General features: G+C 38.9%; 1 protein-coding gene across 1 annotated transcript in view; it reads left to right on the forward strand.

The window, feature by feature from the left end:
* Positions 1-291: 291 nt before the first annotated feature.
* The window catches only part of GORASP2 (golgi reassembly stacking protein 2), a 29,897-nt gene continuing 13,771 nt past the window's right edge, over positions 292-16,417 (forward strand). The window contains exons 1-4 of the mRNA XM_055397528.2: positions 292-508; positions 13,635-13,715; positions 15,232-15,435; positions 16,088-16,174. Of these exons, the coding sequence (XP_055253503.1) occupies positions 446-508; positions 13,635-13,715; positions 15,232-15,435; positions 16,088-16,174 (435 nt within the window). The 5' untranslated portion in view covers positions 292-445. The remainder of the gene's footprint in view (positions 509-13,634; positions 13,716-15,231; positions 15,436-16,087; positions 16,175-16,417) is intronic.

Here is a 16,417-nt window from a genome sequence, read left to right on the forward strand (position 1 = left end):
TTCTGCAGGAACCCCTTTCCGGCCTCCGGCCACCAGGGGGAGCTACAGTCGAGCAACCGTTCTTTAGGAATAGCGGGAACGCGTCTAGATGAATTTTGTCAAGCCAAGGGACCCGTAGCGAGGTATCGCGGCCGGATGAACCGTGTTTCTGCTCTCGCGCGAGCGTAAGTCGGCCTCACCCCGCTCTCCGCTCCAGGCTTCCCTGCTTCCCGGCCCGCGTGGCGCCTCGGACCGCTCCCGGTGACTCGCGGCAGGTGGCGCTGTCTGCGGCGTCGCAGCGGCCCTGGCTGCCGCGGTGACCATCTCCCAGCGGGCAGTGCGGCCCGGCTCCTCGGAGGCAGCGAGTGCCACGTCCCAAGTGCTGCGCGGAGCAGCGGAGCGGACGGCGCGCGAGGGGCGGGGAGCAGCGCGGCACCCAGCCCGGCCACACTGATCGCCCGCCGCCATGGGCTCCTCGCAGAGCGTCGAGATCCCAGGCGGGGGCACAGAAGGCTATCACGTCCTGCGGGTAAGGGCTTCGACGGCGTCCCGGGGGCGGCGGGCGGGAGGCGGAGGCCCCGACGGACTTCTTCGCGGGGTAGCCGGGCCCGACCCCGCCAAGGAGCGGCGGGCGAGGGCGCATCGTTGGACCAGGCCGGCTCGTGAGGCCGCTCGCATCCTGCCTCCCTGGAGCGCCCGGGGTCCGCCGCTTTGGGAGGACGGGCCGGAAACCGAGGAGGCAGCAGGCGACTTGGCCGGGGGTGGCCCAGGCGAGAGGGCAGCCCTGACTTCTTTTTCTCCTCGCGGCCTTCTCAGCCCCCTCCCCTTTATTCCTAGCTCTCAAAGTTGGGGAAGGCTCGGGGAGGAGGTGGAGGAGCAAAGTCTGCAAAAGAGGTGATGGTGAAGGTAGCATTTGAATTCTCCGAGAAAAGGAAACCTGGAACTCAAAGACTAGAGGCGTGGGGCGAGACGGCTCTTGTTAATTCACCTGGGCGCTGTCTGGATGTCCGGAAAAGCCAGTTAGGCAACGAAGCGAATTGCCTCGATGTAGGTTTAACGGACTTAAACCTATTTGATTTTCACCGGATTTCTCTCTTTCTTGTGTCGCTGTTGACCTTCCCAACTCTCCTCTTCCATATTTCCTGGCGGGGGCAACTTCCGTTCTCTTTTTTCCTAAGGTTGCTCAGGGTGTAGTGGGTTTTAAGATTGAGATCCACAGTGTAAAAGGTAATGGAAAGGAACTTAAAAAAAAAAAATGTCCAGTTAAGTAAAGGAAAGCAAGTTCAGTCAGCAGGATGCAGAGAAACAGTATTTCGCAAGGCGTTTGCTCAGCCCCAGCTATGAACAGCCTGGGTTGTACAGAGCTGATCCTTTCCTCAAGGAAGTGGCAGAGTTGGCTGTGTGCTGTGCCACCTGCATGAGTGATAACATGATGGACTGTTAAACAAAGTGGCCCCAACCCGTGGTGCTATTTCAGGACATAATAGAGTATGCATGGATATTCGCTCCTCAGCTCCTCACAGGCAAGAGCGTTTTCACTGAAAATGGGAAAGTGCACTTCCTAGTGCTGCGCTCATCTTCTGCCTTGGGTCCCATGTTTCAGGTGAGAGAACGTCTCTTAAACTAAATTACCAGACATCTGCTTAATCGGGCTGTGATCAATCACCTCTCTGATCTTCAGGATTATCACAGCTAGTTGTCCCTCCATTCTACTAAAATTCCTCTTGAAGGCACACTCTGGGTAGGAAACGATAATTTTCCCAGAAAATAAAGGGAATCTATATATAAATCATAATACCTTCCTGTTGCGTGTAGCTAAGCCAATCCCCAGGTGCCACACTGATGGGGGAAATGGAAGGAGAATTGTCAGATCGCAGATGTGAAGTGAAAGTGGCAGTATTTTTCTTTGAATTCTCTGGTTTGATTCCTACCTCTCTGCAGTGGGGTGTGTTATCCAGTATTAGGAGCTGACTGTGGCCATGAATCCTTGGAGGTTCATGATATTTTTATGAGTGTTTTAGGTAAAGCACAGCATTAATGAATGTTAAAAGTCTATACGAAAGCTGTACACATCGAAAAGATGCCAGTTCGGTGACTTCTGTTAATGACTCTGGGATGTTAAACAAGTTGGAGTGTTGTTTGTTTGTTTTTTTTAGCATAGGTGCACCTCAGTAAATCAGCCCTCGTATTCAGTACTGCAGATGCTATTAATCTATAAGTATGGTTTTTAGAATTACTAGGGACAGCCTTAGTTTCCAATCCTCATCTGGAGCATAAATGTTGCAAAAGATGAAGTAATTCTTCTTTCATTTGAGTTTTATTAGAGGGAGCTTTAAAAATAGTAATGGTCATCTACTTTAGAATTTTTTAAATGTTTCAGAGTTCCTAACCCACTCTGCCCCATTCTGTAATTGGTTTCTTTATCTTTGTTTTTAGAGGAGGAAAGTAATGTGTTAAATCTCAACATATAAAAATCTTATTTCCATTTGTTATTGCCTAAATTATGGTTATATATTCTGTCTCTGGATTAGTGAGCTTGTAAACCAGAGTAAATATGACAGGATAATCATGGAATAAAATCACCCATGTTTAATAAGTTCTGGAATGGTTTAATTAAAAGCTAGTTTTCTTTAATAATTCTTTGGCTGTTTCCTTGCTAGTGGTAAAGACTTGTGTAAGTGTGTTTGGAAATACCAGTTTATAGTGCACACATATCCACTGCCAGATATTATGTTCTTTTTAAATTGTTTTCCTACAATTCATAGATTGAACTTGCTGTTTTTTCCAGTGTTTTTCTAGATCCGTTGTTAGATTCTGCTTTAAAAACGTACTTAGGAGACAACTTTGAAGTGATTCCAGGTTTTCTGCTATGAATCATTTACTTTTTATTTATTATGTGTTTATGTATTAATGCACATTTTCACGTTGTGATCGTATTACACACCCAACTCTCCATGCTTAACCCAGGAGTGACCAATATAGTTTATGTATCCTTCCAAAAGTGTGGTATGCATGTAAAACAACCACACCCCATCCATCCCCAGCTTTTAACTCTGTTTTCTTTTATACCTGTTAGAATCACATGATACATACTGGTAAACACACTCTTCTTAATTCGGAAGAGCGTCGTCTCTGTCTTTCCGCAGCAGCACACAGAGATCGGCTTCTCACTTTCTCTTAGCTCCTTAGTGAATCTGTTGTAATATAGTTTGGTTAAGCACCACCCCCTGGTGTTAGACACTTAGTTTTTCTAGTCTTTTGTTGTTACAGGTATTTATCTACAACCTTAAATGCTACCTTTTATCTTCACTGAATTGTATTTCCCCATATTAGTGAATTCTAATGTCTATTTATATGAACATTGGTCTCCATTTTAGTAAATTACTACATTGTTCTCTGATTATCAGCACATGTCTATTAGAAATCATTTGGATAAGTTCAAAAGTTTATCAAAGAGCCTCAATTACCTGTAATCTTACCATCTAAAGGTAAGCACTGTGAAAATATTTTTCCTCCTCCTTTTTTTTTCTTCTGTGACTAACATTGCTCCTTAGCCACGTTTCACAAAGATTTTGAGTAATTTAACATATTTAAGTATATTACAGTATGCCCAAAAGTTATCATAGGATGTTAGCTTTACAATTTATCCAACAGCTGAGGAGCTGTTAAATAAATTAGGGCCTAACTGCAGATTGGAATGCTATGCATTCAGTGAAAACTGTGTTTCAGAACACTCTGGGTTCATGGATGTGCCTTCACCTATGTGTATGTGCGTGTACATTCAGGTGCCCAGGAAAATGGAAAGCTTAAAGGCCAGGATATTAAAAGGATATTTGGTGGATGGCAACGTTTTTATTCTTTTATTTTCCCAACATGTTCACAGTGACTGGAATATATATATATTTTTTAAAAATATAGTTATAAAAATTATTTTTTTAAGTGGACTACTAGTGGAAGATTTAAAAATTTTCTGAGAAGCTTCCTTTTAAAAATAACATTATAGGAAATTTCCTGGCAGATTCCATAAGCCGCGTGGTAAGCCAAAAATAAAAAATAACATTGTATTTTGGATTTCCATATGGATTGGGTCCGAATCTGTGTTCACCATGCACACCACTTTTATTCCCATTCTCTAATCCTAACATAAAGCAGGAGAAATGTTAGCCAGGACTTCTCAGCCTTGTTAGAAGTTACTACAGTTGAAGTAACTGTGTTTAATAGAGAATTCTTGCCTAGATTTTCCTTTATCAAGTGAAACCGTCAAGGCTATTTTCAAAATGTTTGGAGTTGCCTTATGGGTGCCCCTTGTAAGATGTTTCTAAATTAAAATATTCAAATTAATTCTACTCTGCACTTCATACTCTTTGAAATGGGGGATATCTGAGGACATTCTGGAGCCAGTGTACACAACAGTATGGGGACATGGAAAATGTCGTGTTCACTATTCCTTATAATTTCCTCTGAGAGAGATTTTGAGATGATGGCTGTTTTGAAGGAAAGGCCATTGAGATGAATTGCATCTCCAGTGTAATAATAGGCCTTTATCTTGTGAGCCATTTGCTGCATACTGGGCTGCATTAGGTATTCTCCTTAGAGGATAAAGGGACAGTAAGTGAAATTATTTCTATGGAAAACAATACCAAGACCATATCTACTGTTATATAGATGTGCTCTTTCTTAATGGTACCTAAGTGATCTACATTAAATCCTGCAAGATTTCAACTTCATTCTTATTTTGAGAAAATGAAATCCCATTATTTGGTAGTCATAATTTTTTATTCTAACACAGTGTTTAACTTTTTAAACTCATACCCCCATTTGAAAAACATAAAAATCTCACTATTAGCTCCTTCTCTTTTCACTCATTCTGAAAACAGTGGGTGCAAAAAGAAAACAGTGGGTTATTTGATATTTTCCAAATATGATCCTATAATTGAAAAAGTTTTGTAAGCACCATTTAAAAATTCTAACCTGCTCCCAAAATTGACCTCTGCTAATAAAAGGCTATAAATTGTTTCATAAACATATTTTGCTTTCAAATGTAGAATCAGAATACTTCATTTATTACGAATGTTTTATTTGGGCTTCTTTGGTGACACTAGAGGTAAGGAACCCAACATAAGAGATGCTGGTTCGATCCCTGGGTCAGGAACATCCTCTGAAGACGAAAATGGCAACCCACTCCAGAATTCCTGCCTGGGAAATTCCATGGCCCGAGGAGCCTGGCAGGCTGCAGTTTATGGGGCCACAGAGAGTCAGACACGACTGAGTGACTGAGCACAGGCACACGGGAGTGTTTTATTCATTGTATGAAATACGGTGTAGGTGAACCTTAGGACACGTTTAGGAATTTTCAGTGTCATTGAACATAAACTTTTCCCAATATTAATAAGCCTCAAACAAATGAATACTGTCACATTGTTTGTATCCCCTTAATATTTTTAATGATGAAGAGTATTCTTATGTATGGAATTAAGGACCCTCGTTTGGAGAGACCTGCTCTGGGTGGGTGATTATGGTTTCTGGCTCTGGTCATTAAATAGTAAAGTACACAGAACTGCCTTTAGTGGCTTTCTGGGTCAAATATTGACAGGGCTTTTTAATAATTACTGTGAAGTTTTCATAAGAATTGAACTTAGAAAAACCACTAACATCAGTACATTCATTTTGTTGGCTTTAATATTCTACCAAAATGGTTAATTATATTGCATGATTCACTAGTAAAATATCAGTTAACAATCTAAAGTAGAAAATATCCATAAAGATTTGATATGTGCTTTAGAATCTGACTGTATCTTGCCTTGGAGTTGTAGATTATCAAGTAAGATGATGATTTTTCGTACAATATATGCAAAGCCAAAGGAGTTCCTTTGGGAGACTGTGTACTTCCTTTTGATATTGCATATAAATTTACTGCAGCATGAAGAGAATGGTGCTGGGGTTCTTTGGGTTTTGCTTGTGTGTTTGTTTTTTTAAAGCAGATTTTCAGCAACAAGGAACCTTGTGGACAGGGATAGATACATTGAGAAACCATCATAAGGGACTGTTGGAAACCACCCTCATGAATCACTGGATTCTAGTGTCATTCCATCAATTCATTGTTTTTCCTTGGACAGATTGTTGAACTGCTTTGAGCTTTGTTCTTTCTATCTGAAAAGTGGGGAGAGTAGGAATGCCTTCTCCAGTAGTAATGCCTTTTTTAAAAAACTAAAAACCACATCAGATAGTGTATATGAAAATACTTTGGAAAACATTGAGCACATTGTTTATTAAAACTGTGCTGTCCACCACCTCATTGGTTATTCTGAAGATTAAATGGCATATTCCATGTAAAGCGCTTAACATAGGGTCTGGAATGTGATTAAAAGCTCAATAAATGTTAGCTGGTGCCTTTATGAGCATTTACATTATTTTGTCACCCATTGAGAACCACTACTATAGTGATAATGCTGTTAAAATAAACTTGTAAACATTTTAAATAATATTTCCACTTAGTCACTCAGCACCTACTTTTTGTCTGTGTACCTAACCGTGTACTTTACTGCTGTTTTAAGTTTTGGATCAGATGTGACCCATTAATTTTATAAATGTGCTTAATTTTTGAAGATCCTCGTTTTTGAGGAAATTTTATATCTGTATGTTAAAAGACAGATGAGTGCCAGTATTCTTTTCATTGCTTTGCCATTTTTGTTACTGAACACATGAACTAAAATGACTAAAATTCTGTATGATTAAAACGATCTTTTTGAGTTTGATCTACACTACAGAATCAATAGATAGCTTAGCAAGAGACGTCTTTCTTGCTGAGTCATTAGATCTTAAAAACTATCTAGTCAGCCTCCTCACTGTACAGCTAAGGAAAAGGAACAGGAGAGATTATTGCCTGAGGTCGCAAAGCAAGTTTTCTTTCCCTCAGAAACAAATAGCTGAGTTGGTATTTGAAGAGTATAAAATGAGGTGACATGTTGTCAGAGTTTTAGTTTCTTTTGGAGCAGACTGATTTCTTTTAATATCGTTTTTCTAACCTACAGATCTATTCTAGAAAGCTATTATGTAATGATGGGTTTTTACTTCATTCAGTTATCCTAATTTTGTTTCTAATTGCTCCATAAGTTACAAGTTAATAAGGACTTCCCTGGTGGCTCAGACGGAAAAGTGTCTGCCTACAATGCGGGAGACCCAGGTTCAATCCCTGGGTGGGGAAGATCTCCTGGAGAAGGAAATGGCAACCCACTCCAGTATTCTTGCCTGGAAAATCCCGTGGACAGAGGGGCCTGGTCAGCTACAATCCATGGGATCGCAAAGAAATCCAGACTGATTTCTTTTAATAGCGTTTTTCTAACCTACAGATCTATTCTAGAAAGCTATTATGTAATGATGGGTTTTTACTTCATTTAGTTATCTGAATTTTATTTCTAATTGCTCCATATGTTACAAGTTAATAGGGTCAGAATCAGGAGAGCAATATCTTTTGAGTTATTTTGGTAGAACATGTGAGAAGAATGTTTTAACGGGTGAGCCTTGAACTCTTCTAGTCTGTTTCAAAATTATTTACCACACAGTTGTGCATGCATGCATGGGTGCTCAGTCACTTGAGTCATGTCTGACTCCTTGCAGCCCCATGGACTGCAGCCCACCAGGCTCCTTTGGCCATGAATTCTCCAGGCAAGACTACTGGAGTGGGTTGCCATGCCCTCTTCCAGGGGATCGTCCTGATGGAGGGATCGAACCCAAATCTCCTGCATACAAGCCAGAATTTTGGATATCTTTGCATATAAGCTTATAAAACACCTAGTCTGGTGATATCCTGTGTTCAGAAAGTAGCATGTGGTTTCCTTTCCTTACAGGTATTAGTTTTGTATCCCTTAGATGGAAGTACATAAGTAAAGAGATGAATACTTCGCTGGAAATCAACCCAGTGCGGAACGATTAGCTCTGTACACAAAGAAGTCAGTCACAAAGATCACATATTGAATGATTTTATATGAGATGTCCAGAATAGGCAAATCCTTAGAAACAGGAACTAGGATAGTGGTTACCAGGGGCTGGGGCAATGAGGAGCGGCTGTTTAATGGGTATAGACTCTCTTCCTGGGGTGACCCTTACTAAGTCATGAGTTTTTAGTACTTCTCTATTTTGACATTTGTCAGTTCTGTCATGATTCACTAAATCAATCTCAGAACCCACTGAAACTGCCTGTAGTGATTGAGTGAATCCACATTAGGGATTATTTATGTATAGTTGGTGATTCAAAATCCAGCTTCCAATCATTGGTGCTAATTTATTTTTATGTAGTAGAGATGGCTGCCCCTTCACTGTGCAGTTTCTGTCATAAACTCACTTTTTGCTTCTTGGAAGAGTATAAAATGTGTAGCAAATGGCATCTTGCTTATTGTAGCTGTGTTTTCTAGAGTGCTTATGGAGAAGTGTTTCTTTTTATGTTGTGAAGAAGAATTAGTGTGGGGGCGGGAGGAGAAGGGGACGACAGAGAATGAGATGGCTGGATGGCATCACTGACTCTGTGGACATGAGTTTGAGTGAACTCCGGGAGTTGGTGATGGACAGGGAGGCCTGGCGTGCTGTGATTCATGGGGTCTCGGAGAGTCGGACACGACTGAGCGACTGAACTGAACTGACTGAAGTTACTTTGTGGCCTTTACATTGGCTGCTCAGTCCTTTTAGACTTAATTGCTGGCTTTCAAACTGTGTCCCTTGTAGGTGAGGTGTTAGGTATGTGTTCTTAAGATTGTGGTGATTTCATTTCTCCTTTTTGGATAGAAGGACCATATCTTAAGACTTTTTATACGTAAGTGTACTGCTTGATGAATTTTCAGAAACAACACACTCGTGTAACCAGCATTCTTTCCCTTTCTGGTCACACCTTTCAGTTCAGTTCAGTCACTCAGTCGTGTCCAACTCTTTGCAACTCCATGGACTACAGCATGCCAGGCCTCCCTGTCCATCACCAATTCCCGGAGTTTACTCAAACTCATGTCCATTGAGTCGGTGATGCCATCCAACCATCTCATCCTCTGTTGTCCCCTTCTCCTCCTGGCTTCAATCTTTCCCAGCATCAGGGTGTTTTCAAGTGAGTCAGTTCTTCACATTAGGTTGCCAAAGTATTGGAGTATCAGCTCCAACATCAGTCCTTCCAATGAATATTCAGGACTGGTTTCCTTTAGGATGGACTGATTGGATCTCCTTGCAGTCCAAGGGACTCTCAAGAGTCTTCTCCAACACCACAGTTCAAAAGCATCAGTTCTTCGGCACTCAGCTTTCTTTATAGTCCAACTCTCACATCCATACATGACTACTGGAAAAACCGTAGCCTTGAGTAGTCGGACCTTTGTTTGCAAAGTAATGTCTCTGCTTTTGAATATGCTCTCTAGGTTGGTCATAACTTTTCTTCCAAGGAGCAAGTGTCTTTTAATTTCATGGCTGCTGTCACCATCTGCAGTGATTTTGGAGCCCAAGAAAATGAAATCTGACACTGTTTCCACATTCTCCCCACCTATTTGCCACGAAGTGGTAGGACCAGATGCTGTGATCTTTGCTTTTTGAATGTTGAGTTTTAAACCAACTTTTTTACTCTCCTCTTTCACCTTCATAAAGAGGTGAAAGTTCCCTCTCAACTTTCTGCATTAGAGTGGTATCATCTGCATATCTGATGTTGTTATTTCTCCTGGCTGTCTTGATTCCAGCTTGTGATTAATCTGGCCTGGCATTTTGCATGATGTACTTTGCAGGGAAGTTAAATAAGCAGGGTGACAATATACAACCTTGATGTACTCCTTTCCCAATTTTGAACTAGTCTGTTGTTCTTTTGTTTCCATCTGTTCCGTTCTGTTCCATTGCTCAGTCGTGTCCGACTCTATGCGACCCCGTGGACTGTAGCCTACCAGGCTTCTCCGTCCATGGGATTCTCCAGGCAAGAATACTGGAGTGGGTTACCGTTTTAGTATCTGCTAAAACCTTTTCTCCATTTTTTTAAGTTGTCTGTCTTCTTTTTTAAACAGATTTATTGAGATTATAATTTACACACCATTAAAATCATGTTTTAAACTTTGCAGTACAGTGGTTGTTTAGTATATTCACAGAGTTGTGCAACCATCATTAGTATCTTCATTCAGGACCTTTTTATCACCCCAGAAAGAAACTCCATACCCATTAGCAGCTGCTCTCTGTTCCACCTGCTCCCATCCCCTGGTCACTAGTAATCTACTTTCTGTGGATTTGCCTATTCTGGACATTTCTTATAAATGGAATTACATATTATATGGTCTTTGTGACTGGCTTCTTTCACTTGGCGCAGTGTTTTCAAGGTTCACCCATGTCTTAGCATGTGTTAATACTTAATTTCTTTTTATTGCCAAATAATATTCCTTTCTGTAAGTGTACCACATTTCATTTATTCACTCATCAGTTGAAGGACATTTGGCTTATTATCACTTTCTGGCACAGCTATGAAATTGGCGTGCAGGTTTTTACATCGACATGTTTATTTCTCCTGGTTATATACATAGAAATGAAATTGCTTGGTCATGCAATAACTGTGTATTTAACATTTTGAGGATCTGCACAACTGTTTTCCACAGAGGCTGCACCATTTTACATTTCCACCATCCGTGTATGAGGATTCTAGTTTCTCTACATCCTTACCAATCCTTGTTACCATCTTTTTACTTCAGCAGTTTTTGTGAATGTGATGTGGTGTCTTATTGTGGTTTCACTCTCCTCCTTTTTGATTTGCAGTAGTTTTGGATTCGTTCTAAATGCAATTACTTTGTTGAATACATAGCATATCTTTCCACTCTCTTAATTGTGTCTTTAATGAGCAGAAGTTCATAGTTTCAGTAAAGTTTATCAAGTTTAAAAAAATATTATGGTTAGCTTTTTGTGTTTGGTTTAAGAAGTCTTCATACTTGATGATCCAAAAGATGTTCTCTTGTTTTTCTCTAAAATCTTCTTTGTTTTACCTTTTATGTTTAGATCTGCTATCCATACGGAATTTTTGAGAGACAACATTAAAAAAATGATTTGTCTCCTCTTCTTAGCTAACTAATGTTCTGTGTCTTTCCCTGTTTTTTTTTTTTTAAGGAGTAAGAGAGAATTAATACATAGCCAGAAAAATAATGCAGTGTGAAGGAATTAATAGCTTATAAAAATTTGCCCTCAGTTGGTGGTTTGTGGAGTTAGGAAGTTGAACTTAAGATTTGTATGACTGTTATCATATGTCAGAGACTTCACTAGGCATTTGATGAAGTTAAACTCATTCAATCTCCACAGTATTCTTCTAAAGCAGATGGTGTTATCTCTTCCTTGCAAATGAGAAAATTGAGACCCAGGATGATAAACTTTTCCCAGCTCAAAAAGCTAATAAGTAGGCAAACCATGACTCAAAATCAGAGGGTTTTGCTCTAAAACTCTTACAGTGTACATTTTTTCAAAATCATGTAAAATCTTAGTTATTAAACTTTCAGATTTAATGTATCCATCTTAAACTTCCATGATATTTGGCCCAATAATAAATAGCCCATGAGGCCAGGTATATATATTTTTTTTCTTTTCTTTTTTCTTCTTTAATTAAGATGGTTCAGGAAGCTGGTGAGTCAAAAGATCTCTCATAGGGGACAAGGTAGTGGAATGATAATCTGATGCTTGAGAGATTAGATGCCTGAAAGATTCTCATCAGTGGATAATATTGCCAGAGAAACTTGCCTGTGTGAATGTTTAATTTGCGGTGTTGTAGAGTTTATTTTCCATGCTATAAAATAGAGGAAGTTGTTTTAAAGAATTAGGGTCAAAGAGAGCATTTTCTAGGGCTCCCTCTGCTGGCTTCCTAGCCATAGTTAATTAAGATACCTCGTTGCCAGAGTTGTACTGGTACTAACAATGTAAATAAATTTAGGAAAGAAATTAATTTCAAGGTCCATTAGAAACAGATTGATGTTTGTCGCAGATGAAAATGAAAAACAGAGAAAGGATTATCTTGGTTTATTTATGTTAGAATCCAAATTTAGCTATTGAATCTTTTGAATTCTGGGGAAGAATAATCCTAATGGTATTGGAGACTTTCCATTTCAAACAGATAGTGGTAAAACTTGATACTTGGAGGGTGGCATGATAAGAATCAGTGTGTGGGATCACCTTTCTAGGCTGATGACATTACAAAGGTATTGGTAAAGGTAAACTGTTGGCAGCCTCAGTGGAGAAGTCTGAAATTGATCAATGGACTATTTGGTTTCTTAAAAAAAATGTAATTTGGGAACATTCTGAATCAGAGAGTTATTTGAGTAGATGTGGACCCTATTACATGAGATATTCCTCTCTGAGGGGGCTTCTAGGATCTGCAGTAGCTAGCTTCTTTTCACACCTCAGGCATTTCACACCTAATTGATAGGAACCTAACAGACAGGCATTTTATACCTCAAGGATCATGACCTTTTGCCAGCTAGCTGTGACTCAACCTCTCCGTTCTTATAGTAGCTCTAGGCAGCCACCCTTTTCCTTTTTGAGTTGCCATTTAAGGAGAAATCTGTGTGCCATTTTGGGTTCTAGACATTTTGCTTGATAATATATGGAATATAAAATAGGCCTCATTTAAGAAAAGAGTATAAAGAAAGTAAGCAGGTATGTACTGATTATTAGAACCAACACCTTTAAATAATAAATCCTTTTGATATTTAACTTGTTTAATTTAAAAAAATGGTTTTAGTCCCACATCTGCAGGAAATTTTACATACCTATTTTGAGACCATAGGCAAATCATAAAATGGTTTCTTCACCTGTAAAATAAAAGAATTGCAAAAATCCATTATTTTAACACTTTATTTGGGTGATGGAGACACCCTTTAAGAATGTGATGAAAGCCTGATTCATTTGATTCATACAAAATGTCGCTCATAGTTTATTTCTGTCACCTACCGCCTTGTTGTCTCTAGCCAGCTACATTATCCTCATTTTTCATACTTCTTCTGGGTTTTTATTCATATTATTCTTTCAGCTTTCAGGTGTTTTTTTCTCATCCCCCTTATCCTTCCTTAGTTCTACCCTCCTTTTAAAGCACAATTCAAATGTCATTTTTTTTCCCTAGGAAACTTCTTCACTCAGATATAATCTCGCCCTTAGAACTTTGTGCCTGTAACTCTCAACCTGTTTGCTTTCATATTACAGTTATTAGAGGTCTTTGTGTCCTCCATCTCCCCTTCTTGCCTGTTACTCAGCAGATTATAATATTTTCGTAACAGCAGCTGTGTTCCTACATTAGTTTTGTAACCAGATGGTACCTTGCTAGTAGTAGTCATGGGATAAATAGAATAAATTAATTTGAATTTGCCACTTAGTTGTAATGATTAACTGTCTGCTATGTCATGTGCTAAATGCTGGGAGGATTGTCTCCTCCCACCCCCTAAAAAGTGGAAAGTAGTGTGAAATAGAACCAGAGGGAAAACCTCATGTATGAGATGAATTTAAAGAATAAATAGAATTTAGGGATCTGCAGGGGCATTATCTGGAAGATAAGAGAAATGAGAAACTAGTGAGTACCTGTATTTCCTCATAAATGAGATTAATCTGTTTTTACTAAAGTGATAGATATTAAAATTTAGCTTTTAATTCATAATTAAGCATTGCATTTTTCATTTTTGTTTTCACAGGTACAAGAAAATTCCCCAGGACATAGAGCTGGACTGGAGCCATTCTTTGATTTTATTGTTTCTATTAATGGTTCAAGATTAGTAAGTTCAACTTTTTGTAGTTTTACCCATGATATTTTGTTGTCTTTTGAAAATAGAGTTTTTCAGATTATCTGGGATGGATATTTATTTATTCGTTAGTTACAAACATTACATAGAGTATGATATCAATAAAATAACCATGTGTTAGAAAACGAGAGAATGTCAAACATATTGATAGAATACCACACCTTGCACTCCAGTGGTTAGTTTAGGGGGAGGAAGAAAGACCCTGGAGATTTCTCCTTTGTATATTAAATATTTATTTTTTTAAGCAGAAAGATGTGATTTTGTTGCTTTTTCAAAAATGTCAGACTTTCGTAGGTTATTGACAAATGATTTAGTAAAGACTCATTCTCAAATAACTTGTCAATTTTCTTGTCACTCAGTTCCCTCATACAGAAATAGTGTTATAAAACTAGACAGAGATGTGTTCCAAAAATGCAGAATTAAAACCAGTTTTTAAAAGTTGCTTCTAGTTGACATGTAATAAAGTCCAGTAGGAAGGAAACTGTGTTATAATTTCAGTAAATTCTTATGACAGTGGCTATTTGGTTGGTTTTTCACAACAGTCTAAGTTTTTGTTCATTACTTACTGACATCTCTTACATAATAGCCTTTATTCATTTGCATAATGAAATATTTAACATACTATTTCCTACCAGTTTGTACTAAGTGTATATGTGAGGAATAAAGTCCAAAATTAAACTTTAACTCCAGCAATGTTTTAGATTTTAAAATCAGTCACACCAACTCTGTTAGTAATATGTCGTCTTGTGGAGTAATTAGAGTTTGTTATCGTTGAAGCTGTGGATCACTTCAAATAATGCTGGGTTGCAAATTCCGTAGTTCCATAGCTTGCTATTAGAAAAAAGTTAGAAGCTGTTGCTAATGTTACTGAACACAAGTTTATGTGCCTGATGCACAGTGAGGCCAAATAATACCGAAATGTTAGAGTTTATAGCAGAGAAAGGTTTATTCCAGGACCAAGCAAGGAAAACTGGTGGTTCCTGCTCAGAAAAACCCTGAAGGGTTTCAGCAAAGCATTTTTGATGTCAAGGTGAGGGACGGGTATCCCAGGGTATGTGATCAACTCATGCACAGTTCCCCGATTAGTTGGTGGTGATCAGGCCTAAGGCATCAGAAGGTCTGTGGCTACCTGCTTATAATCTTCAAGTAGTTATTTCTTGCTTTGGGTGGTAGTTTTTAGCATCTGAAAAACTTAGGAAATATGCATGAGATACTGTAATCTGGCTACTTGAGAGAGGAGCTACAGCAGAGGATATGGAGGAAGGCCTGTCCCCAGAGGCCCTGTAGAGTCCTACTCGGTTCCACTAACATAAGTTCCTAATTTCTTGACATTCTTTTACTTTGAGGAATATTTGAGTGTTAATGAAACCTCCACTTATTGAATATTTTATTTACATTAGTTACTAATATTTCTCCAATAGGGCCGTAGGATGCTTAAGCTAATTAGCATTAGATTTTTATTTATTAAGAAAAATTTCTATGTTTACAGAATAAAGACAATGATACTCTTAAGGATCTACTGAAAGCAAATGTTGAAAAACCTGTGAAGATGCTTATCTACAGTAGTAAAACACTGGAGCTGCGAGAGACCTCAGTTACACCAAGTAACATGTGGGGTGGCCAGGGCTTGTTGGGAGTCAGCATTCGTTTCTGCAGCTTTGATGGGGCAAATGAAAACGTTTGGCATGTGTTGGTAGGTATCAACTGAGAACTGTTAGCAGTTTAAGCAACAGTGTAGAAAGGTGTGGTTGTTTCCAATTTGGGAGACTGTAGGGCTATTATTAGGCTACTTTTAGTTTCTGAAAATCAAAATTGCTTTTAAAATATGTATTAATAAAAAAGAAAAACAGTTGAGAAAGAAAAGCAAATATGATGCCTAAAAATTTTTTCTAATGATTTATCCATTAGAAGAAGTTAAAGCAAATAGCTGCAGAAATATTTATAAAAATATTGTTGGGTTTTTTTATGTTTGGGAGATTTAAATAGGTGTATCCTATAGCTTCTGATCTGACATTGTCTCTAATAAGACAAATATAGGAGAGTTTAAATTACTCTAATGAAGGACTAAGCTATACAGTTTGGAAGATTATTTTATATACAGTGATTTAATGGGGAAGCTTCGCTGGTCGCTCAGCAATAAAGAACCCTCCTGCCAAAGCTGGGGACATGGGTTTGGTCCCTGGATCAGGGAGATCCCTTGGAAGAGGAAATGGCAACCCACTCCAGTATGCATGCCTAGCAAATCTCATGGACAAAGGAGCCTGTCCAGCTACAGTCCATGGGGTCATAAAAGAGTCGGACAAGACCTAGTGACTAAACAATAACAACAGTTTGTATCATCCTAGGAAGTGGAATCAAATTCTCCTGCAGCACTGGCTGGTCTTAGACCTCACAGTGATTATATCATTGGAGCAGATACAGTCATGAATGAGGTAATTCATTTGTTTATTAATATTAAAAATAATTTAACATTTTCTCCTTAATGAATGAATTCAAGTATATTTGCATACTTTACATTCAGAGTTGAAATTTAGGTCTTTGCTAATCAAGATAGCTTATGCTCCAGGGTGTTAAACAAAAATATGGAAGATGTCTCTTGTACCTCAAGATTAAATCCTCATTTTGATTATTGATTGCATTTTCTCTTTTTCTAAGGTAGCAAAATTGGCTTAGCT

The sequence above is a fragment of the Moschus berezovskii genome, chromosome 2 (assembly GCF_049115385.1).
Source record: "Moschus berezovskii isolate FMDL1 chromosome 2, NW_MosBer_1.0, whole genome shotgun sequence".
Classification (NCBI taxonomy): Eukaryota; Metazoa; Chordata; class Mammalia; order Artiodactyla; family Moschidae; genus Moschus; species Moschus berezovskii.